We start from the raw sequence: 24,680 nt of genomic DNA, 5'->3' as shown, positions 1-24,680 counted from the left end.
AGTTAGTACAGTGCACAGAAATAACATCACAGATCTAATGCATGAGCAAGAGATCACAGATCTAATGCATGAGCACGGTATAAACTAATTAGCATAATATTAATTAACCCTATCACTACAATGGTCGACTGAGATAGAAACAAATCAAAAGTAACCAACAAAGCGGGTTTCAGTCGCCATTCTGTGACGTAATAATCCAACCAAAAGAATTATACAGTGGGTATCAGTAAGATCTAAGGAACATTTTGAACCCAAAATTTCAGGTTGCCACCAGCTTAAGGATTACCAGCACATAGCACACCTGCAAAGATTATATTATCATAACAAGATTTTTATTCTAGGAGATTTCCAATTTGTATATAGCATTATCTAGTTAATTTCACTGTGAACTGGTCATTCATGGTATTAAAAACAGCTTGTTGGCTTCAACAGGGTAAAGAAAATATGCTTGCTTAATATATGCAACTATTGACTACAAGTTTTTTTAAAATATTTAATTGATTTTAAAATAATTTAATTTAAAAAAAACAAAATATACTTTTAGGAAACAAAATATAAATATCTATTAGTCTACTAGTACTACTATAAATTGTTTTGTACTGCAATAAACAATATCGCTATTGGTAATTGAATAGAATCAATTTATTTAACTTTGTTCGTATCAATTGTCCAGCAACAGTTCGATTGAATTTCTTTCCTAAATGTAAAACCGAATGGTGCAATATGCCAATGCAAGTGATGATTTGATGAGATGAAATACATGGTTGTCCTTGTTCATAACACAATAATCAGTCATATGATCATTTAGTTCTTCAAACAACTAACTGTTATCCTACAAAATAGACGCGACAATGGCTAATGGCATCCCTTTACCTACAAGAATAACAATTTAAGCTATGTGAAAGTGTTGAAAGATCCGAAAGAATAAATTATTCTTTATTGTTTAAATATAGTTTCTTAATTATTGTATAGGTAAATATGGTTTATAAAGAAAGAACTGCAAAGTTAAAGCCATACCTTTATTTGTGGTAATTTCCCCTTGTTGGTTAAAAGTAGGCCCTCAACTTTTATTTCAGTTCTTTCACAAACTTTTATTGTACTGTTTGTAGATTTATGTAATCTGTTGTCCTTTCTTCTTTTCTAAAATGTGATTTTCTTGCTTTTAGTTGCAAACACTGTCTGTATGATCATCTTGACTCAAGAGTGATAAGTTTGTGAATGGGGTTTCTTTATTACCGTATGCCTGTATCTTTATTTGCATTACCTTCACTATCAATTCTCCTCAAGCTTTCTCCCTTTACTGCATCCAAATGCACTGCATTGCGTTTCCCGTTTTTGACATACTGTTGATATAAAATTTCACTGAAAATAAACTTGTATGTACAATGTAGTTTGTTTTCTCATATACTACTCTACCACTTTATTATATTTTCAGGAAAGCAACATTCATAATAAACAACTATTAACTGATACATCTATAAGAATAAATTGATAAAAATTCTTACAGAATCTCAAATAACCAATCAATTGAAAACGTTCATCAATGACTGTTATTTGAAATCCAGTAAAATACAAACATTGCAAATATTTTTCTGGTGCTAGCAAAGAATCCTTTCGTTATTTGCTATCTATTAACCCATAACTACCAACCTCTAACACTTCCCACCAGCCTAATGTGTAACGTATCGGAGGATTCTTTACTAGTGTCCACCTTCCCTCTACCATAAAATGCAATATTAATATAAATATTGGGTGTCTGGACAATACTAGTACAAATAATTTAAACTTTTCAGGGCGTTTTTAATCATATGTAAACTTTTTGATTGAATTAAATGATTTTTTAACCTTTAAAAAGTATTATTCTTAACTAGAATAAATCACCAATAGATAAATTTCAAATAACTGACTGGAAGAGGCCGGATTATGGCAACACCTTGCTAAACTATGTTAGGAGTTAAAAGTTTCTCACGTAAATCGTCAGTAAGAATTGGGTCAAACGTTGCTTTTGAAAACGCAAAAGCTTAAACTTACATAAATACAGACTCAGTAAAATAAAAGCTGCCCTAGATTAACTTTTTGTTTAGATTAAATTAGTTTTTCCTGCCTAAAACCAACCCAGATAATACATTACCAATATGCGATAATAGACAAGTGGGTCACATACGATTGAAAATAACACGCTTCAATTGGCTTCAATTTCACATTGGTTGAAAACACAAGATGCGCAATCTAGTTATATATATGATACCTATGGGTGGCACCAGTAGAAGGTATCGAAAATGGCCTCTATAATATCTGTATTCTAGGATCACCTTGGTAGTGATTTATATTTACAAAATAAGCAAATCTGATTGAAAATTCAAAATTTAAAAAAATTAGGACTATTTTGCCTGACCACTTTTTATGATAATTTGTACTAAAGTTAATGGGTAAAAAATATATATATATATATTTCGTTTTGAATGAGATTTGATGTTGTATTCAGCAGGAATAGGACCTATAGGATATTCAAGTGAGGAAACTTTACTTCCTTTCAATGAAAATTGAGCAAATCATCCTGATGACATTTCGAACTATGTTTAATGTTTCAAGGCTTTTTTAAAATGTTATTTATTTTGTTATTGAATTTGTGTTTTCTAGAGCCTCATTGATGAATACAACTGAGTGAACTGACCACAATTTACTTTATTCACTGAAAACAATAAGTTTGTCCACAGCACCATCATTAGGAGGTTCGAAAGTATGACACCGATGGCTATTTATGAGATTTTTACCTGTATGAACATGCTAGATGTACATATTATACATCAAAAGAAAGATAATTTGATACTGATCAAGTTTGTAATGCATTACTTATGGATATTTTTCTTTTTTCCTGAAATATTGTTTATTGAAAATTTCATTATGACGTCATCGTTGTTTGTTATTTGATGAGGCATCAAAAAATTGAAAATATGAAGTTGAAGACTATTTTATACTCTTCAAACTTTCTATAGCATGTTTTGCTCTAACTGCTATATTTTGGTTACAAATTCCAATTAGATGAGACCTGGTCAAAAATTAAAAATTCCGAAAAAATAGGCGACAGTTAAAGGGTTAAACGAACTTGTTAGTATATATAAAAAATATAGAAAATTACCCATATTAAATGCCTTTGTATGATACACGAAACAGTATTTGTCAATTAATGTTTTCATGCTTTTTACGCATGCGACCAAAAAAAGTATTAATACGTTTGCAATAAATACTTCTTATGTGCATGAATTTAACGTCTTGCGCTCCTGCTTTGGTGATTAGAATGAGACCGCTAGACGGCTTTAGCGTTAGAAAATGGGTATACCCAGGATCGGCGCCCATGTGCTTAACTGTCCTATCTTCCCCACTATACTATATGGTACTAATGTGTGGTATCACCCAAAAACTGTCATATATTTTGAGTTTTGAAGTATTGTGGAAAATGTGCTTAAGTGTCCCGTAGTACACCACCTTATAAACAGTCGGCAGAAAACAACGGGTCAAGAAAACTAAGCAAGGTTAACACCGCAAGTTCGAATAATTACGCCTAGTTTTATTCCAGCAGGTCCTGACTGACTTGTCGCTGTCTGAAAATCACTGTCGCTTATTATGTTATCTATTGCGTAATATTCCTGTCCATCATGTGGCCCATGTAGCTTGCTTGCAGGTCCATGTGGCGATCTGTGTGCGTGGGAAGCTGCATAAGGAATGTTGCTGCTGTCCTTCCCTACAGTATTGCTGGCTGACGACGTGGTCGAGTTGGATCTGAATAAAGGGTACTGCTTGTTCTTTGTTTTAATTCAAATCTATATATAATAAGATGGGGAAAGATGGGACACTTTGTGTCAGGCGAGACTTTTTTTAATTTTCTTTTTACGAACCCCCATTTAATGATTATCAGGAAAATAAGGTTGCAGAATTATTTCACAGTATTATCAGGACTTTAAGCGGATTACTTTTAAATATTAAAAAAACTATGTAAAATAGAAACCGTATATATATTTTAAACGGGTAAAAAATGTGAAGATGTAGGGTGCTAACTTTTAATGCTTGCTAAATCATAGTAAAGCCAATGGAATTGTTTAGTTTGCGAGTGTGAACGATTAAACTATAGTTTCATAGCTTCATAAAACAACCTTGAATATTCCGTACAGTTTGATTTTCTCCCATAAAACTAATTTTAGTTTTGTGAAAAAAACTAAGATATAAACATGAGGAAAATAGGCAGGGGTCATTATGCCTTTAATTTGAGATAAAACAAACAAAAAATAGATATTTAACTTTATGTATATATAAAGTTTTTGTAGCAAAGAAACTAGCACAGCCGTTTAAATTTGGTAGTTAAACTACAAGTTACAGAATACTGCTAATGTAAATATATTTTAATTTGGAGTCCCATCTTTCCCTATTTTATTTTGGTTTCTTATTAATTTAGTAATTTATACCTCTGGGGTTATTCAACTATAAGATACTGATATAATACAAATATAATATTTGGAAAATATATTCGAAATTTGGTCATTTGCACTTGGTGATAATTTATAAGAAGTGGCTTGTGCCAAAAACAGAGTAGTAATACCCAATTTGTAGCAAAAATAAAAATTTTATTAATAGTTATTATCAATTATCTGTTATTACAAGTTCATATACATTTGTAAGATACAATATTTATCCATTGAAGTTCGAACATTACCAATTGTCGTTCAAACAATATCAATTGTTATGCAATATTATAATGTATAGGTAACATGTTAAAAACTATAGCAGTGGAGCAAAAAAGAATGTTTAGACTTAATTTTCAAAGCGTACAGTATTTTTTTGTGTTATTTACGTATATTCCTATTTATAAATACACTTAATAATCAAAATTAACAATGATTTTAAACTTTCCCATTTTATCCTGTTTTCAAATTTGTAAAATTTCACCGGTTGTGCGAATCGCTAAATAACTCCTCGTGTGTTTTATTATATTTTATTAAATTGGTTTCAATTAATAAAGGAATGATGATACTAATTCGTGGTATTACCCAAAAACCGTCATCTATTTTAATTTTGGAAATATTTGGCAATATATGCTCCCATCTTCCCCCATTGTACCATACATAACTGTAAAATTAATTTTATCACAAAGTAATATTGGTTGGAGTAAAAAAAACAAAAACAGAAAAAAAAAACACAGTTGTTTTTTTTGGACATAAGACACTTGGTTTGAAATTGATTTAAAAGAGGCACTAACAATTGACTGTTTTTTATCTGTGGTACCAGGTGCTTCGTGCATTTGTCAAAACAGACTCCTTGAAGAAGCTCTGATAGCTTTGTGTGGTTGTTTTGCAAAATTGTGCAAACTTAAATGCATTTGAAGTCTTGGTCAAAGTAGTGTATTTATAAACCATTTGATATGGCTGTGGTTTAACAAATTTGACCTGCATGACCTTGAAGCACTATACTTACTTTCTTGTATGCATTGGTGCAATACAGGTGTTGAAAAGGGGGTCAGATATGCGGGGAAGGCGCAAAAATAATGTTAGGGTAAAGTACCCTTTTGTACTGTAAAACCCGCCCGTTTTACAGACTTATTTAAAAATTTTTAATTAGCACGTACGTTGTCTTGTTATTGGGTTATGGCGGCGAAGCTTATTTTGCAATGTAATAGCCATTTATATGTGGTTAATTTCGTCATAATGTCCATTGGCGCGTCTGTTATTAGCTACATCGTGGATGTGAAAAACACGTTACAATTACGTTCCTTGTTCTTTTTCTATACCTCAGTAAGCATCATTAAGTCGTAATCGAGTTAAATGTACTCACGTTGTGACACACGGTGTGTGTAGTAAAAATGGATACAAAGACCACCGCAATCACAATTTTTGAGTTTATATTGGTAATGTTTTATTTTAGCGCCAAGAAATTAATTAAAAACCTGTCAATCAATGCCAGCAGAGTGTCGATATAAGGTGGTGCAACGCCATTGACCACTTGCTATGAAAGTATAAACTCGACATTACATCTACATATTATCCAGAATTACAAAGTTGGCAGAGTGATATGTTGTATTGACGACTTGTCCCGTCATGAATATGGTTGAATTTAAGTATTTAATTCACATTTCGTTTTATGATATTGCACCTGTAGCCAGACATGTAAATTGTGCAAATTGTTATAGTTTTATTAATATGCTTCTGTGAACAATTATTAATAGCCTTGGCCCAAGCACTAATGACGTCATTATGGAGAAAATGTCGGTTTTAGTCGGAAAGAGCCGCTAATTAAAATCGCACAGAACATGTGGTTTCCGATCAAACAAGTACGTGGTTTACGATCAGAGAGACCGCACGAGACACGATTTTCGTGAATTGCACAAGGCGCGAGATATAATTTTTTTATAATTGTTATAAAAGATTTTGCAATATTAAAATAAATGTAATTTAACAATTTTCGCCTTTAATTACAAAATCAAGTGCGGAAACACTGGCCACTCAGTAACTCGCAGGTACTGCTGTTCATGACTTTCCAAGAGTAAATTCCTTAGGAACGAGTTTATTTGAACTAGGTTTCTTTACAAACTCTAATGTGTAACCCGCATATTCAACCATGGCACCACGCATATTCGGATTCAATAGCATATATAAAAATGCATCGAATACCGCCGAACTAATTGAATCGTAATTCGGCCCATCCCCAGTTTTTTTTACACGTAATTAGGCACCTTATATTAACCCCGGCTAAAATATTTACATAAAAAAGAGAAACTTTAAAATAAGACCTTGAATTAATTTGAAAACATTTATTTTGGGCCAAAATATTATTTTTTTTTTAAAGTTTAGGTCATCAGTGTGGTTAATCATTTTTGTTGATACTTTTTTTTTGATAAAAGACATTTGAACTGCTGTCTCCCATTGGTCTACATTGTATATTTGAATCATTTTTGTGTGTGTCTCATTGCATGAATGGGCATTATCTTTTTCGTTTTGTGAATGTCCCGTCACCAAGTAACTTATACTGATTTCATCAAAATTAAATGCATTGAGGGCAAATAACAACATGATGAGCATTATATGATTGTTGTTTTGCACGGCGCATCTGCCTGTAGTTGTTTTAAATATTTCAAAACAACAGCACTTGCTTCACATAAACCCTTGTGTATGAATTATGGACAGGTGCTTTAAAGGGGCAGTCCAGAAATGACAAACTGGACAAAATTAAATGGAACCTGGAACAACAAAGCTCGATCTTCAAAAAGTCAGGAGAAAAGGCAGATTAAATAACTTCGATCCCAATTCTCTGCGCGGATCGCTGACATACGTTCCTACAACTGCGATTTCAATCTGTTTGCAACACCTTTCCATATCGATGTGAATGCCATACCCGAGAAATTTCAAATGGAACTGATAGAAATGCAAAGCAGCGAACTTTTGAAATCAAAGTTTCACAAGCATGGAGTTTCCTTGGTCAATTTTTTTCAGAAATATGTAACCGACGCTGGAAAATTCGGAAATTTAATAGAACACGCAAAAAAGATGGCCTGCATTTTCGGTAGCACCTACATGTGTGAGCAATTATTCTTAAAAATGAAATTTACTAAGAACAAAATGCGAACACAACTCACTGATTCGCATTTAGACGGAATACTTCATCTTGCTTCTACTTCTTTGAAACCAGACATCGAAAAGCTTTCGAAAGTCAAGCAACATCAAACATCTCACTAACCAACCAAACATTACCGGTTTAACGCATTTGTGTTCTTATTCTTGTTACGTAAATAAATTGTTATTAAAATATGTGGGTTTTCTATGTGCGGCCCGCGCGACGAATATAAATATGTGATTTGGCCCGTGCAATGAAAAAGGTTGCCGACCCCTGTCTTAAAATATGTAAGTAAAATTCTTGGAGGTCATTTCACTGCCTTATAACATACAATCGGTACATTTTGGAAAGATTAAGCTCTTTCTTATGGTAAAAAATCTCTGTTTTACCAGTCACCTTTTACTTTCATTGCATAGTGGTTTCCCAACACATTAAATGGTTTAAATATAAATTATATATAGAATATTTGCCAATGCATTTTGCCAATAAAAATGCTCTTTCTTCATTCTTATGCCCATTATTTAAAAACAATGAAAAAAATGTTTTGACTTATGTCCAGAAAGTTTACATCAGTTAAGAATTTTTACTACCAACAAATTAGCTTATGTCCCATGATAGGACATAGGCTTATTTAGTTCTAAATTTTTTATGAGAACTTAGAAATAAGCTGTCGGTTAACTTGATACATGATGGACTTAACTGCAAACAAACTTTGCCACAATGTGTCTTATGTCCAACAACATGCAAAATTGTAAAAAGACATTTTGAAAAAATGTGACATAAGCTACTTTGGTTTTACCCTGACGAATTGTCATGGAATAAAATAATGTAGGTAATATGTTTAAAACTACAGCAGTAGGGCAGAAAAAGGAATGTTTAAACTTGATTTTGAAATTTGAATTGTTGTCAATTATTAAAGGAATGATAATACTTATAGTAGGTTGGGGGAAGTTGGGACACCTTTAGCACATAATAACCAAATATCCTGATCGTGTTTTAAACAATTAACAACGGTCTATGGAAGTCCTGAGGATACGATTTGATATTTGTTTAAATTTTATTTGTTTACTACTAAATGTAACAAGAAAATAGAATGATAAGGTGTCCCATCTTCCCCCACCCTACTATATTTGTGGTATTATCCAAAACTGCCATCTATTTTGATTTTGGAAATGTTTGGCAATATGTGCTGAAGCGACCCATCTCCTCCCATTGTACTATAAATATGCTATGGGTGAGTTTTTGTTGAGTGATCCAAGATTTAGGTCAGATTAGTTCCATTACCTTAACATCTAGACTGAAAAACATATTATCGCAGTTACTGTTGTTGATTGAAAGATAATTATTTATCTTCCTCTTTGACGTCAGCAACAACTTAATGGCGCAAGGTTCTTTGTATTAATTGTTAATTAGGCTACTGGTCGATAAATTAACGCTGTTAATTACGTGTCTGGTTACCTTGGTGTATTTGTAGGAGTGCTGGTCTGTGTAGTAACTCCACCAGCCAATGCTGTTACCCTTGGTGCTGCTTCAAGTGCACGCAACACACATGCTTTCCTTCGCAATCTCATTTGGATGCTACCGCACCTCTTATAGATAAGAATTGAAATGTAAACTTTGACATCCATTTCAAGTGGCTTCTACGATTAAAACAGAACCGTATATTGAGCCGCAGACTTTTGTTTGAATTTACTCCTATTGAATCAAATGAATATACCTTTAATATGATGACGACATTGAGGGTGTCGTAATATCTTCTTGGTTGTATTTCCCATTTACCATTACCATAGAAAGCAGAAGGAGCGGTCCGTTTGTTTCGGTTTGGATGGTAAAACATCTGAACACAACATTGCTTGTCGGTGTAATCACGTGGCAAATACTGGGGTTCCTGAAACTCGGGACTTTCTTTCGCCAATATTTGGTACCTTAAAGAAAAAGTTTGTATTTTGCTACAAAATATATTAATTCTTTATGGACGAAACGTGCAAGAACGCATTTTAAAACAGGTGTTCTTTTTTATAGTTGGTAAAGTTCTTACAATTGGTTTTATTTAAAAGAGGAAGAATCATCTATACCAATATGGTGTTTGAAAAAGGCATCATAGCATTTAAAAGTTTTTACCAAACTTGATTTGAAAAAGCCCAAAATCAAGGTTAGGATGCTGGTTGTGTAGATACTAAAATATGTAAACTCATGCATAATCTTTATGTAAATTTAACTCTCAGCATTTTCTGTTGGGTAGTTAACTTTCACGCATATTCAGTTGTATTCCTGAGAGTTAATTTTTGTGTGAAATTTAACTCATTGTGCGAATTGCTAAACAGCTTCTTGTGTGTTTAAAAATTTTTTTTTATTTTTGTCCATTAATATAGGTATGATAGAATTTATTCGTAGTATCACGCATAAACCACCAAACATTTTGATTTTGTAAGTATTAGACAGTATGTGCTTAAGTGTACCGACTTCCCTCACTGTACTATATTCTATTGGATGTAAGGTATATGGTGTTATAGTAGAATAAATACCTGTAGGCATCACCAAGATAAGTTCTTATGATGGATCGGTAATTCAAACCAATGGGAGATTCTTCAACTGCAAGAAGTTGGGTGCTGTGCATTTGTGAGAAGCGTATATATTGAAGCGTCTAAAATGTTTATTAAATATGGTTTGTAAAAAAAAAATTTTTACCTAGAAATTAAGGCTATATAGTACATAGTGATAAAAAATAAGTCGTAAAATGTAGGCTTTTTGAAGAATTTAACATTAAACCAGAACACTAATTGAACGCTCGACTATTCATAGCAATAATAACATTACTTTTCTTAGATCTTCTTCCAGATGACAGTTTGGGGTTGTTTTCTTGCTTGACATAAACCAACGTTGAAGAGCTTCAAATATAAAGAATTCGTCTGGAACCAAGAGGCTGGAACTTCTAAGAATCGCTTCCATGCAATCAACGGTAAAGTTTAACCAATCGGGACTGTCCGCAAGTTCTTCGATATTATCAGAAATTGCACCATCTACACATTTTGCGGTGAGATCCTGATATGTTAACAATAATTTTAGCTTATTTTACTATTATAGTACGGTGGGAAAAGATGGGACACTTTGTCAGAAAAAACTTTTTAAAACTTTTGTGTTACGGACCCCAATTAATGATAATCCGGAAAACAATGTTACAGAATTATTTAACAGTATTTTCACGAATTTATAAAACACGCATTAATGCCAATTACTGTTTTTAAATATTAAAAAAAATATGGAAAATAGAAACAGTATATTTTAAACAGGTAAAAAAAGTAAATAGTAAGGTGCTAATTTTAAATGCTCTCTAAAATAAATCATAGTAAATCCCATGAAATTTTGTAGTTTGCGAGTGTGAATGATTAAACTAGTTTCATAGCTTTCTAAAAAACTTAAATACTTGGTACAGTTTGATTTTGCCTCATAAAACTAGTTTCAGTTTAAAAAAACTGAGATATAAACAGGAGGAAAATGGACAGGGGTCTATATGACTTATATATAGCAAAATACTTTCAAAATCGAAACACATGAAGATGTTTTGATGTGTTCTATGACTCTGTTGATAATAACTATTAATAAAGTTTACATTTTTGATACAAATTGAGTATTGCTACACTGTTTTTCGAACAAGCCACTTCATAATGTAATGCTAGAGTTCGATTATATAAGCAGGCGTGACCTTAAAGAAGCTTGTGTTGTTAGTGTACTAACTCAGTTACGATAACACCCACTTTACACAAAATAATGATACTAATGGCCGCTGCCGGATACACATGATTGGAACTATGGGTTTTCTGTTACACCCTTCTTAAAAAAGCACATTGTGAAAACAAAATGTCAATCAATGAAAATAAATACGTCGTTACACATGAACAATAAACCTAAAATATAATGTTGACAAACGACTGAAAAAACATGCGTACGAATACAAGTACGTCAAAAGCGCCTTACTAGTCAAAAAGGTCAGCATATTAACAATCGCTTTAATCTTTTTGTCATCAGATCTCAGTCCTTGCTCAGTAACAAGTTTTGCCATGTACTCCACCTCGTTCACTTTGAACTAAATCTTGTCTTGATTGCACTTGAATCGCTTTTTTGTCTTGTTCCTCTTCATTTTTGCCGGCTATTATGATGTTATCTGCTATGACATGTGTTTTTTTAAATCAAGTTTCTTCGTTACATGCCTATGTTCGTCCTTCATGTATAACCGTAAATAGTTTCTTTCCAGAAAAATGTGCCTGTAAATCAGCTGATGTTGGTGTACCGTTCATGCATTATGACGGTTAATAATTCCTTAAACTCTTGTTTTGTTTCAACAAGAACTCCGCAATCATTCTTTCTGCTTTAACGCGTTCAGTGGTCGCATTGCATAAATGTTTCTTGGATGCTGAATCACACCTTGTGCGTTCAGTTTAAGTTGAATATGATACGGCTTTTCTCACCTGCTCTGGTAAATATATGCACGTACTCACTCTTCACCTGTTGCAGAGTAAGCGCTTGTTGAGCTGTAGTGAACGTATCAACTCTTCTTACTAATTTCAGCTGGTCACACGCATCTTCACCAAGAATAAGACACTGCGTGGCATCTTTGACGTAGGACATCAAATCTTATCGCAATAATGTTGTGCCTAGCTGTTCTATCTTATGATCTCCAAAAGCCGTGAGCACTGGTTTTGTTTAATGTACAATTCCTGAACTGGTTGAATAGCATTTGCGGTAAGACATTTGCTTCAGTGTTTGTGCATTTTCAAGTCGCAGGCGTTCTGTAGTGTAACTTCAGTAACCATCTTTGTTGCTTTGCTTAACGATTTGCCTATATATGTTATTTTTAGAGCTGGTACATCTGCTTCATTGTGTCGTGTTTGCTGTTTGTCACAAATTATCTTTTGCTATTGTTGTTGGCCGTAAGCCACAGCAGGTGTTACGTAACATCCTTCATTATGGCAGATAGTTTTTGGAAAAAATGTGGCAGTTAGTTTTTTGGAAGAAGTATTAATTGATGGTTTTCGTGTTAAAGGTATAATTACTATAAAAGCTTGTGGAAACACAGCAAGGCGTTCTGTATAGGCACAAATTGAAGTCCCCAAACTCTAGTATGCAACATTTAGGGGCTGGTCCGATTAGTGTGTATATAGTACAATGGGGGGAGATCGAACACTTAAACAAATATTGCCAAATATTTCCAAAATCAAAATAGATGTCGGTTTTTGAGTAATACCACGGTTCACCAATTGGTACAACGTACTATCATTCCTTAATTGACAAAATTGACAACAATTTAAAAATATATTATTGACAACAATTCAAAAATATATTAAAACACACAAGGAGTTCTTTAGCGATTCACACAACAGGTGAAAATTTAAAAATGCGAAAAAAACATAGGGTTAGACGGGAGTACGGAACAGTTTCAAATCATTGTTAATTTTGATTAATAAGTGTATTTATTATTAGAAATACACGTAAATAACACGAAATAATACTGTACGGTTTAAAAATCAAGTTAAAACATTCTTTTCCTTGCACTACTGCTATAGTTTTTAACATGTTACCTAGATTATATTATTGTATAACAATATGCCCTTTGCAGGATTAGGTCACGTGCTTGGATACCGCACAGCAACGCCATGTTGGGACACAAGCAGTACCGTATTGCAATTTATAGCGTTCCGAAGGAGATTAGAGGTTTTTATTTTAAAATACTAGCGATATACTAAGTCTAAGGCGTTCTAAATTAAATATCTGTAAAGTTTAATAGTATTTGGATTGTTTTTCTTGCAATATTTCGTCAATAAGGCGTTTTTTTAATAACACCAAAGCCCTCAGACAGTTGTGACCGGTATACCACATGGAGAACAATCAAGGTAAGCTTTCTTCAGACTGCTTAGCATTTTCTTTATTTTAATATTGTTGGTCATGTTTGGCTTTATAAGCTGAGGTTTGTTCTATCATATTTACCTATTTTGTATTGGATGATTATTGCGACTTAACTTCTCCGGTTCCAAATAAGTAGTTTAAAGGAGGAAATTATCACTGTTGTGTTCCAATTTGTAGCGGTAATAATCATTACAACACTTTCTTGTCATTTCATTGTATGCCCAAAGATGAGCTAATGCGAAAGCAATAAGTTGTCAAAATTAGAAGGAAGGTTGGCCCAAACCTTAAAGAAGGTTCACATATTTTTTTAAACAGAGAAATGCCCCTTCATGTGACAAAAATATGTCTGGTTGTGCAGTGTATTCAGCTTACACATGTATGGAAATTTTTAGACAACATCCAAGGCAAGAGTGTGTAGCAAACATTTCACGCAAGAAAATTTCCATCCTTACAATAATTCGGGGAAACAACTTCTAAAAGAAGGAATAGTGCCCTCTGTATTTGATTGGTCAGCAACCACAAATACAAGGCGAAAAGTTTTAAGGCATAATGTTTAATGAAAGGTGTGTATGTATGTAGCTAAACCGGGGCAGGTATCTGAAGTTAGTAATTCACAAACTTATTGTTGTTAACACAAACAGATGAAAATGATATGGAAGCAGATGATGCTTAAAACCAACTCCCTAAATCAAACCCAAAGCATTTGTGAAGAGCTCCAAGAGACTAAAGCACAGCTAGCTCAAAAGGAGAAAGCTGCAGCAGAAGTTGTTATCTACAAGTTTAGTTTGGAAAGACTCTCCACAGATAATGATGCCATAATTTTTTTACTGGGTCATATAAGCATTTTCAGTTTTTTTTATAATTTTGCAAAGCCTTCCACTGAAAAAATCACATACTGTTATGGCCACAGGATTATTGATAAACCGGCCAAATATCAGGGCTATGCAACTCATAGATAAATTGTTCTTGTTTTTAGTTAGAATTAGGTTGGGACTTTCAACAAGATCTTGCACATCGTTTTAACTTGCATTACTCAACAGTGAGCGCAAAAATAAAAAAAAACTGGACCAACTATCTGTTTTCTTGTTGGAATGCAACCAATTTGGCCATCCAGGGCTGATGCTAAGGCTAAGATGCCAGCTGAATTTAAAAGGCCTTTATCCTACCAATCATGTAATCCTTGATTGCACCGAAATATTTGTTGAGATACCATCATCTCTCATTTTGCAATCACAACTCTACTCTTCTTTTAAGAGTAGCACCACACCTAGAGAGCTTGGTAGGCATTGCACCACATGGTGCAATAATATTTCTATCATCCATGTTTACATGAGCAATTTCAGATAGAGAAATTACAAGATGTTCAGGTATAGTAGATTTCTTGGAGAATGAGAATTCTTTGATGGCAGATAAAGGTACCGATACAGAGGATATGTTAAGGAATAGAGGAGTCGGTTTAAACCTTCCCCCATTTTACAAGATAGAAGGCAGTTTTTTGCAGCAGAGGTCAACAACACAAACACAGTTGACAAATTGAGCATACATTTTGAAACTGAAAAGGCAATAAGAAGGATCAAAGAAATTCATACCTTCGACTCAGATGTACCACTGTCAATGTTGGGCTCAATAAATCAAATATATACAGTTGCCTGTTTACTGATTAATTTTCAGGGGCCCTTGATTTAAAAGAATGATAAATAAAAAATTCCTTGTATCGTCATCAGTCCCCTTAATTATTTACCCTGCAGGTGCTTGAAAACAGGATCATATTTGCGTTCATACGTATGCGATCAAGTAAACCAGTGTGGCGGTTGATGTGGGAAAGCAGTAGATTTAATCATTAATTTTATTTAAAACAAAATATATTCAAGTCTCGAGACTGAATGTCTACAACTTACGTCTCTCTAATGACCGATTTACCGTGTACAACATCAGGCATTCGCGTAAATTTATACGTCTTCTTTGAGTAGGCTCAAAGGAAGACAATTAAAGTATCGTCAAAGCGTATTGAAAACACTCCCGATTCCGTTCATGTCTATCTTCGTATAATTACTGACGTTGCACAGCCCACGGACAAACTCAATCACTCATATTCGGCACCGCCCCAAACACAAGTAAAGTATTAATATATACATTTGCAATAAATACTTTGCACGCGCATGAACGCAACGTAATACTCTTCTGCTTTGGTGATTAGAATGAGACTGCTTGAATGTTGGAAAATTGGTGTGCCGCATAGCCTACCCATAGAAAGATCTAAGGTATAGTAGTGTGGGGGAAGATGGGACACTTTGTCAGACGAGATTTTTTTAATTTTCTTTTTACGGATCCCATTTGATGATAATCAGGAAAATAAGGTTACAGAATTATTCGACAGTGTTATCACGACTTTATAAAACGCCCGTCAAAGTTGATTACTGTTTTTAAATATTAAAAAAATATGTAAAATAGAAACAGTATACTTTGAACAGCTGAAAAAATGCGAAATAGTAAGGTGCTATTTTTTAATGCTCGCTAAATCATAGTAAAACCAATGAACTTTTTTAGTTTGCGTGTGCGGACGATTAAACTAGTTCAGTGGTTCTTAAACTGGGGGGTTAAACTACAATGTAAACTGAACAGTTATTTGATTTCACTCTTGCGTTGATCGCGTAAAGTGTTTTACGCAATAATACAGATACGCAGTCAACCAAGGGCGCAGTTTAAAGCATGTCCAATGTGTCAGGTATGGATGTGGTGGATCATGGCAGAAATTAATTGAACACCACTGTGATAATTTAACAAAAGGGGGGGGGGCGCAAGTTTGTTGAGATCTTCATTGGGGGGGCGTGCTTCAAAAAGTTTAAGAATCCCTGAACTAGTTACATAGTTTCATAAAACAACCTTGAATATTTCGTACAATTTGATTTTGTCGCATAAAACTAATTTTAGTTTTTTAAAAAAATAACTGAGATATAAGCATGAAGAAAATAGGCAGGGGTCAATATGACTTTAATTTGAGATAAATTCAACAAAAAAATTCGGTTTAACGTTATATATATGTTTACATGACAAAGAAACTAGCACAGCCTGTTAAATTCGGTAGGTTAACTACAAGTTGTAGAAAACTGCTAATGTAAACATATTTCAATTTAGAGTCCCATCTTCCCTTAATTTTCAAAGCGTACAGTATTATTTCGTGTTATTTACGTACATTCCTATTTATAAATACACTTAATAATCAAAATTACCAATGATTTTAAACTGTCCCATCTTATCCCGTGTGTTTTATTATATCTTATTTAATTGGTGTCAATTAATAAAGGAATGATAGTACTAATTCGTGGTCCTGCCAAAAACCGTCATCTATTTTGATTTTGAAAATATTTGGCAATATGTGCTTAAGTGTCCCATCTTCCCCTATCGTATTATATGTCAGAATCGGCGCCCAAGCCAAAAATTCTTATGTGTTTTGATGATCCCTCCCCACTGTGCTATATTAAATAAAAATAGAAAAACTTGTGCAGATGTAACGTCAAAATCACCTCACTGTTTTCAGTTAATGCGTTTTCCCCGTTTTGTGTTTCCTTTTCCGTTATGTGACGTTTTGAGTTCTTTCACGTGTTTTTACTATTTGTTTTCCTCACAATCCTTCTCCCGTAATTACCAATTGGGCGTATATTGTATCACGCGAGCGGCTGCAGGCATACCGAGGCGCAGCCGCTTAGAAAAGCGAGAACGTGGCCAGTTCTCTCTCGGGCTTCTTACTGTATGCAACTGTTTTAGATTCTCTGTATGCTACCTTTTAGTTGTGTCTTCAGCAAGTTTTATATGAGTTGTGTTTTGAGCAAGTTTTATACGTATACGAACTATAGCTTTTATCGCCTTCAATTAAAGAGCATTTTATAATATCAGTGGGATTGTGAGTAGGACTAGCGGTAGGCCGTTAAAGCAGGGTGCCTGAACCTCCCTCACGAAAAATTCTCGTTACACAGACACCGACTTTAAATAAACAATGTTTATAAAATACAGTAAACATAGGGGTTAATTTTTGAATATAACGTTTATTAATTGTTTCACATACGTGTAAATCGTAGCGTGCTGCATATCTTAGCCATTTAACAGCGCTCTTAAGGTCTCCATCCTCAATCATTCCAGTGATAAAAGCATCACAAGCAACTCTCAGTGATTCCACTCTGTATTTAGCTGCGAGAACTAGAAGAGGGAGTGCGCTCTCAGAAGAAAATGAGATTTTTCCACAATAAAAAAATCGTAAAAATGAAGGGAAAACTTGTTGACATTCCTTTGATTCGTTCAGTTTTAATTCCTATTAATAAAAAAACCTCTCCATAAATAAGAAAATAAAACATTTCATATGCATAGTGCTCGTCGAGTCATGACATACTCAATACACGGTATAGGAATACGCCTAAGCTGTTCGGAAAATGAGAGGCCCATTGACGCAAACAACCATTGTTATAAACCATTATTTTATCGCGGTTTTATGAACAGAATTTTGAAGAATTTACAATCATCGCAGTTGCAGGCCTGGTGCTGTTGTGTTACTGTTGTTTGCAGTGGTTTTGTCAGAATAATAAAAAGTCATTGAACCAATTAAACGAGATAGTGTCTTACGTAGATGCTAGAAATAGTGTTTAAAACAGTTGTAGGCACTTTTGTATGCATAAACTACTGATTTAGTACTCCTTTCAGTCAGCAATTAATAGCCTTTTCCAACTGCTAGGGCATATACGTTCATCGAGATTAAACATTATTGGTCATACACTGTCTATGTAGCATATACAGTTATAGTAAGCGTGTAATCAATAATTACTGATCATGATATGATACTTATCACCTCTATTTCACAAACATGTGGGGGGGGGTGTTATCTATTACAATGCATCCAAGATAAAGGATTGCTAACAAAATGTGCATGTTATGATAACTGTAGTTTTAAATAAAAATTAAACAGACTTTTAATGTAACGATGCAGCTCAGGTGTTGCGCGATAAAAGTGTGTTTTCTGTTGTGTTGTATTCAGTTTTTAAATCACATTTGCAAGGATTAAAAGTGCGCATATCCGTGCGTAAATTTACTTTACCGCACCCATGTTTGATTCCATTTAGAATATAGATAATGTCTTTGTCACCTATGATTTTCAGCTATTAGTAACAGCCCAAGAACATGTTAGAAACCACTTTCTTACAAATGAGAGGAATGGTATTTTTATATAAATGTGAAAATAAAGTGGCTTTACTCCGATAAACTTATGTCATAACAACAAAAATTCGAAAAACAAAATTTAGAATATAACTTATTTTCTGAGTAGCTTAGGTGTTTTCCTAGGCCGTGCATTGAGAGGCCATGATCAAGTACGTATAGTAGGGTAGGGGAAGATGGGACACCTTAAGCACATATTATTTAAATAACCTGATCGTGCTTTAAACAATTAACACCGGTCTAAGGGAGTCGTAAGAATACGAATCTATAAATCTTTAAATGTTCTTTGTTTACGGCTAAATGCGACGAGAAAATAGAATGAAAACGTGTCCCATCTCCTCTCACCCTACTATATATATGAGCGAAGCACCGCAGATACAAATAGCTGGGATGAGAACCAGAAACCGCCCATTGCCTTAATTTAATGCTACCCCCAAACCCGAGGGTTTATATTATTAACTGTTTACCTTTTCAAAATCTGGACACCCGGAACATCTGTCACTGACTATCAACATATCGCGAAAAACCTCGCTCTGTGCAGCAAGAGCAAGTTTGTGGGCGTAGAATCTATGTTCGTCCACCATCAGTATGACATCACTGAGGTCGGGGTTATCGAAATACCTTAAAGTATCAGTGATCAGCAGCGAAAACGTATTAAATGTGTAACGACATTTGTTTGTTTTGCCTAACAAATTAATTTTGTAAGAAATAAATAAGTGCCTTTTACTTTACCGCACCCATTTATTGATAGACAAAAAATGTTAATATTATTCAACAATATTGTCACGGTCCAAAAAAGTACGCTGCAAAGAGTTTTTTTTACTGGCCCCATTAAGTCATAATCAGAAAAATAATTTAAGAGAATTATTCGACAGTATTATCACGACTTTATAAAACGCACGTCAAAGCTTATTACTGCTTTTAAATATTAAAAAGATGGGTAAAATAAAATCAGTATATTTTAAACAGGAAAGAATGCGAAATAGTATAAGCTGCTAACTTTGAATGCTCGCTAATTCATAATAAAGTCGATGGAATTTTGTAGTTTGCGAGTGTGAACTGGTTTTACTTTTGTAAAAAAATGAGATATGAAAATAGACATGGGTCAATATGACTTTAATTTGAGACTTTTAAGTTTTATATAAAGTTTACGGCAGAAAATAGCACAACCGGTTAAATTTGGTAGGTTAACCACAAGTTGCAAAATACTGCTAATATATATTTTAATTTGGAATTTATTAGTCTTCCCTCATTGCCAAATTTTAAAGGTTTGCTTTTAATTCAATACTTTATACATCAGGGGTTATTCAAATATAAGATACCGATTAAATAAAAAGATAATATAGTAGGTTGGGGGAAGATGGGACACATTTTCATTCTATTTTCTCGCCCAATTTGGTAGTAAACAAAGAAAATGAAAATCGTATTCCCACGACTCCCCTATACCGTTGTTAATTGTTTAAAACACGATTAAGACATTAAGATATCATGTGCTAAAGGTGTCCCATCTTCCCCCACCCTACTGTATATGAAAAATACATTCGAAATTGAGTCATTTGCACTTGGCGATAATTTATAAGAAGTGGCTTTTGCGAAAAACGGTGTGGCAATACAAAATTTGTATTAAAAAAAAACATTTAATAATTATTATTATCAAAAGTGTCCCATCTTTCCCCACTATATTTCGTACAGTTTGATTTCAGAAAATAGTTTATTTTTTGAAGAAAATCTGTACTATGTGCATGAGCAAAATATCATGAATTGCAGTTAGAATAAGAAAAAATACCAGTATAAAAGGACATGCAGTAGAGTGGGAGAAATCGGGTCACCCTTACCACATAAAATTCGAATATCCTGATCGTATTGTAAACATACTTAATCCTCGCGTGGCGGAAAAACGACAGTCGTTATTACATGGGAATAGCTCGTGCCAAATTACTTATGGGTTTTTTATATGTGGCTGATAATTTGGTCAACCTATTAGTCACCACTGGGTTGGAACAATTGTCGTTAAGTGTCTTGCCCAAGAACGCCCACAATGATTGCAGCAAAGAGCCATGCACCCTTAAAGAAATGACTAAAATACGACGCGCGTTAAAAGCTAAAATACGACGGGGTAAAAAGTTAAATTGAAAAAGCAAACATACAAGCCTTTTTAAAACTCTTACACATGCTAAATATTGAAGTCTCAATCCCAATCATGACGCAAATAATCGCCGTGTGAATTGCTAATATGTCTTAAATATTGCCAGGTCAAACAATCCCTATTATAATGCAATGAAACTACGTGTGAATGCATACTATTTTTTAATAAACAGTCTACCTGCCATAGCTAAGAAAAACAAATCTTAAATTTTGTGACAAAAACGCTGGTGGTAGGCGACGAATGGAGTTTTAAACGTAGTTGTAGATCGTTGTGTTTTTACGCGGCGTAATTGTAAAAATTAAATGCTATTCAGAACGCCTTCCCGTGTTTTGTGTTGTAATGAGTTGTTTCAAACCCAAAATACAACTATAAAACATTTGGCCCCCACCAAAATTTTAGGCTGGCTACGCCCTTGTATGCAACCGCCACAATATGAATAATACAGTATTAACTTCTAACATTGCCCATAATACTGCGTGATTACGGTTTATCCAAATTCACAAAAAACAAACGTTTACAAGTCAGCACATGGTACAGGAGTTGTACAAAGCGTATTTACACATATTCTTTACCAGACCTTCAATCCTTATACGTCGTAAGTTTTGTCAGGGTAATTAATACTATGCTAAATAGTTTATACCATGCTCACGCATTAGGTCTTTGATATCTTGTTTATGAAAGTATGAAACGAGTTTAATCGTTTACACTCACAAGCTACAAAATTTCATTGGCTTTACTACGAATTGGCGGGATTTAAAATTAGCACCTTACTATAGCGTATTTTTGCCTGTTTAAAATATACTGTTTCTATTTTGCATATTTTTTAATTTTTATGAACATATGAATATAACTTACTTTATCCTCGGTGGCCGGTAAACGGCAGTCGTTATAAGACGGGTGTCTATACACCTCGTGCCAGCTTACGAGTTACCATGTATGATACTCTGTGGGTGATTCTTTTTAAGGATATTTTTCATTGTTTTAGGTATGAAGGTTAATAAATTTGATAACATTACCTCTGGGTTACAGGCAGGCACGCAAACCACTTTGCCACAGCGCAGGACATTAAAAACAGTATAATCACAGCGCAGGACATTAAAAACAGTTTTTAGGTGAAACCACTTTGCCACAGCGCAGGACATTAAAAACAGTTTTTAGGTGATTTTATTAATAAAAGTAGGATAGTACACTAGTGGCATCAAACCTAAACTGTCATATATTTGGGTTTGAAATATTGGGCAGTATGTGCCTAAGAGTTCCATCTTCCCCCACTGTACTATAGTGAAATGGTGGAAGATGAGACACTTAAGCACATATTGCCAAATATTTTGAAAATCAATATAGATGGCGGTTTTTGGGTGATACTACGAATTAGTAGGCTACTATCATTCATTTATTAATTGACAACCATTGAAAAACTATTTTAAACAACACGAGCAGTTATTTAGCGATTCGCACAACAGGTGAAATTTTACAAATTCGAAAACACACAGGATAAGATGGGACAATTTAAAATCATTGTAAACTTTGATTAATAAGTGTATTTATCATTAGGAATACACGTAAATAACACAAAACAATGCTGTACGCTTTGAAAATCAAACTTAAACATTCTCTTTTCGGTTCTACTGCTATAGTTTTTTACATGTTACCTACATATGATTGCATATTGTTTGAACTTCAATTGATAAATATTGTATCCTACAAACGTATGTGAACTTGTAATAACAGAAAATTAATAATAACCATTAATAATTTTTTTTCGATATATTTTCGATACAAATTGGGTATTGCTACACTGTTTTTTGCACAAGCTTCTTATAAATTATCTTAAGTGCAAATGACTGAACTTCGAATTTATTTTCAAAATATTATCTTTTTATTATAGTACAATGGGGTAAGATAGGACACTTAAGCACATACTGCCAAATATTTCCAAAATCAAAATAGATGACGGTTTTTGGGTAATACCACGAATTAGTACTATCATTCCTTTATTAATTGACACCAATTTATTAAAAATATAGTAAAACACACGAGGAGTTATTTAGCGATCCGCACAACAGGTGAAATTTTACAAATTCGAAAACACACAGGATAAGATGGGACGGTTTAAAATCATTGTTAATTTTGATTAATAAGTGTATTTATAAATGGGAATATACGTAAATAACACGAAATAATACTGTACGCTTTGAAAATTAAGTCTAAGCATTCTTTTTCTTGCCCTACTGCTATAGTTTTTAACATGTTACCTATACCTTATATTATTGCATAACAATTGGTACTGTTTGAACGACAATGGGTAATGTTCGAACTTCAATGAAAAAAATTTATTTTATAGTAGGGTGGGGGAAGATGGGCCACCTTTAATACATATATCCAAATTGTGTGATCGAACGGTCTGTGGAAGTCGTGAGGATACGGTTTTATAATTCATTGAATGTTCTTTGTTTACTACCAAATGAAAGAGGAAACTAAACAAAAAGGTGTCCCATCTTCTCCCACCCTACTATATCATTTTATTATAGTTGAAAACCCCCTGAGTTATAAATTACTAAATTAAAAGCAAATCTTTCAAAGTTTGGCAATGAAAACATACAAAACTACAATGTGGGGGAAGATGGGACTCTAAATATACTTAGGCCTATATTAGCAGTATTCTGCAACTTGTAGTTAACCTACCGAGTTTAACAGGCTGTGCTAGCTTCTTTGACATGTAAACTTCATATATATAACGTTAAACCGATATTTTTTGTTGTTTTTATTTCAAATTAAAGTCATATTGACCCCTGCCTATTTTCTTCATGCTTATATCCCAGTGTTTTTTTACAAAACTAAAACTAGTTTTATGAGACAAAATCAAACTGTACAGAATATTCAACGTTGTTTTATGAATTATGAAATTAGTTTAATGCTTCGCACACGCAAACTAAAAAAAATTATTGACTTTACTATGATTTAGCGAGCATTAAAAAATAGCACCTTACTATTACGCATTTTTTTACTTGTTTAAAGTATACTGTTTCTATTTTACATGTTTTTTTTAGTATTTAAAAACAGAAAATAGCTTTGTCGCGCGTTTTTTGAAGTTGTGGCAATACTGTCGAATAATTCTGTAACATTATTTTTCTAATTATCGTTAAATTGGGGTCCGTAAAAAAAATTAAAAAAGTCTCGTCTGACAAAATGTCCCATCTTACCCCATCCTACTATAGAACTTAAAGATAAATTTACCGTATATTGGTAGCTAACGATTGTTCTGTAGCGGCCCGTGGTTATAGTAATACGTTACGCAAATTCTTTTGTTCCCAATATTGACCTAAATGCCTGACACCCGAAATACCGTTTTACCTTCACCATTGCTATATATACTGTTGTGTAATCGCCTTTTACTAACGATGTAAGGATGGAAACAAGAAGAATGACAAAAGGAGACAATGCACACGTACAAATAAATACAGTTACTGTAACTGAGGGTACAGAACTGTGTGATTTCCTGCAAGTCAAAACTCTAGATAACCCAGACTAGGAAACAAGAAACGACAACTCCTAGCTATATCTTAGACAAGGACGTAGCTTTAGCTACCCGCGAGCTCACGAAGTCAACTGCAGCTCACCTACAATCTGCTAACTTTGGGTGTCTAAAGTTTTATATTTCCGTTCTATATTCTATTTTTGGTTTACTTGACAATTGATCAAATTTAATGCAGTCGTATTAACTTAAGCATCCGGCGCCGTGGCGTAGTGGTTAGCGCGCCTGCCTCTAACCCAGAGGTAATGGTTTCAAGGCTCGTCGCTGCTACCATTGTGGGCGTATGTGTCCTTGGGC

At 33.8% G+C, this 24,680-nt stretch overlaps 1 protein-coding gene and 1 long non-coding RNA gene across 3 annotated transcripts in view; one reads left to right on the top strand and one right to left on the bottom strand.

Annotated features, from left to right (window-relative positions):
- Positions 1 to 3,422: 3,422 nt before the first annotated feature.
- The window catches only part of LOC149738338 (uncharacterized), a 22,396-nt gene continuing 1,138 nt past the window's right edge, over positions 3,423 to 24,680 (bottom strand). The window contains exons 2-8 of one of the 2 annotated variants that reach the window (XM_089873592.1): positions 19,170 to 19,323; positions 17,564 to 17,806; positions 10,417 to 10,641; positions 10,125 to 10,243; positions 9,317 to 9,524; positions 9,058 to 9,239; positions 3,423 to 3,780 (exon numbers count right to left, since the gene is read on the bottom strand). In XM_089873592.1, the coding sequence (XP_089729718.1) occupies positions 3,525 to 3,780; positions 9,058 to 9,239; positions 9,317 to 9,524; positions 10,125 to 10,243; positions 10,417 to 10,641; positions 17,564 to 17,806; positions 19,170 to 19,323 (1,387 nt within the window). In that variant the 3' untranslated portion in view covers positions 3,423 to 3,524. Of the gene's footprint in view, positions 8,897 to 9,057; positions 9,240 to 9,316; positions 9,525 to 10,124; positions 10,244 to 10,416; positions 10,642 to 17,563; positions 17,807 to 19,169; positions 19,324 to 24,680 lie in introns of both variants that reach the window. The other variant, XM_089873593.1, reaches the window with a different exon arrangement.
- On the top strand, positions 3,590 to 17,388 carry LOC149738339 (uncharacterized). Its single transcript, XR_016384526.1, has 4 exons — positions 3,590 to 3,791; positions 7,173 to 10,264; positions 10,426 to 12,339; positions 13,214 to 17,388. It is a non-coding gene; the product is annotated as an uncharacterized LOC149738339 (long non-coding RNA).

Source organism: Ciona robusta, chromosome 3 (genome assembly GCF_009617815.1).
Source record: "Ciona robusta chromosome 3, ASM961781v2".
NCBI classification, from domain to species: domain Eukaryota; kingdom Metazoa; phylum Chordata; class Ascidiacea; order Phlebobranchia; family Cionidae; genus Ciona; species Ciona robusta.
Note: the sequence above shows the minus strand (reverse complement) of the source record. Positions and strands in the feature narration are given on the sequence as shown.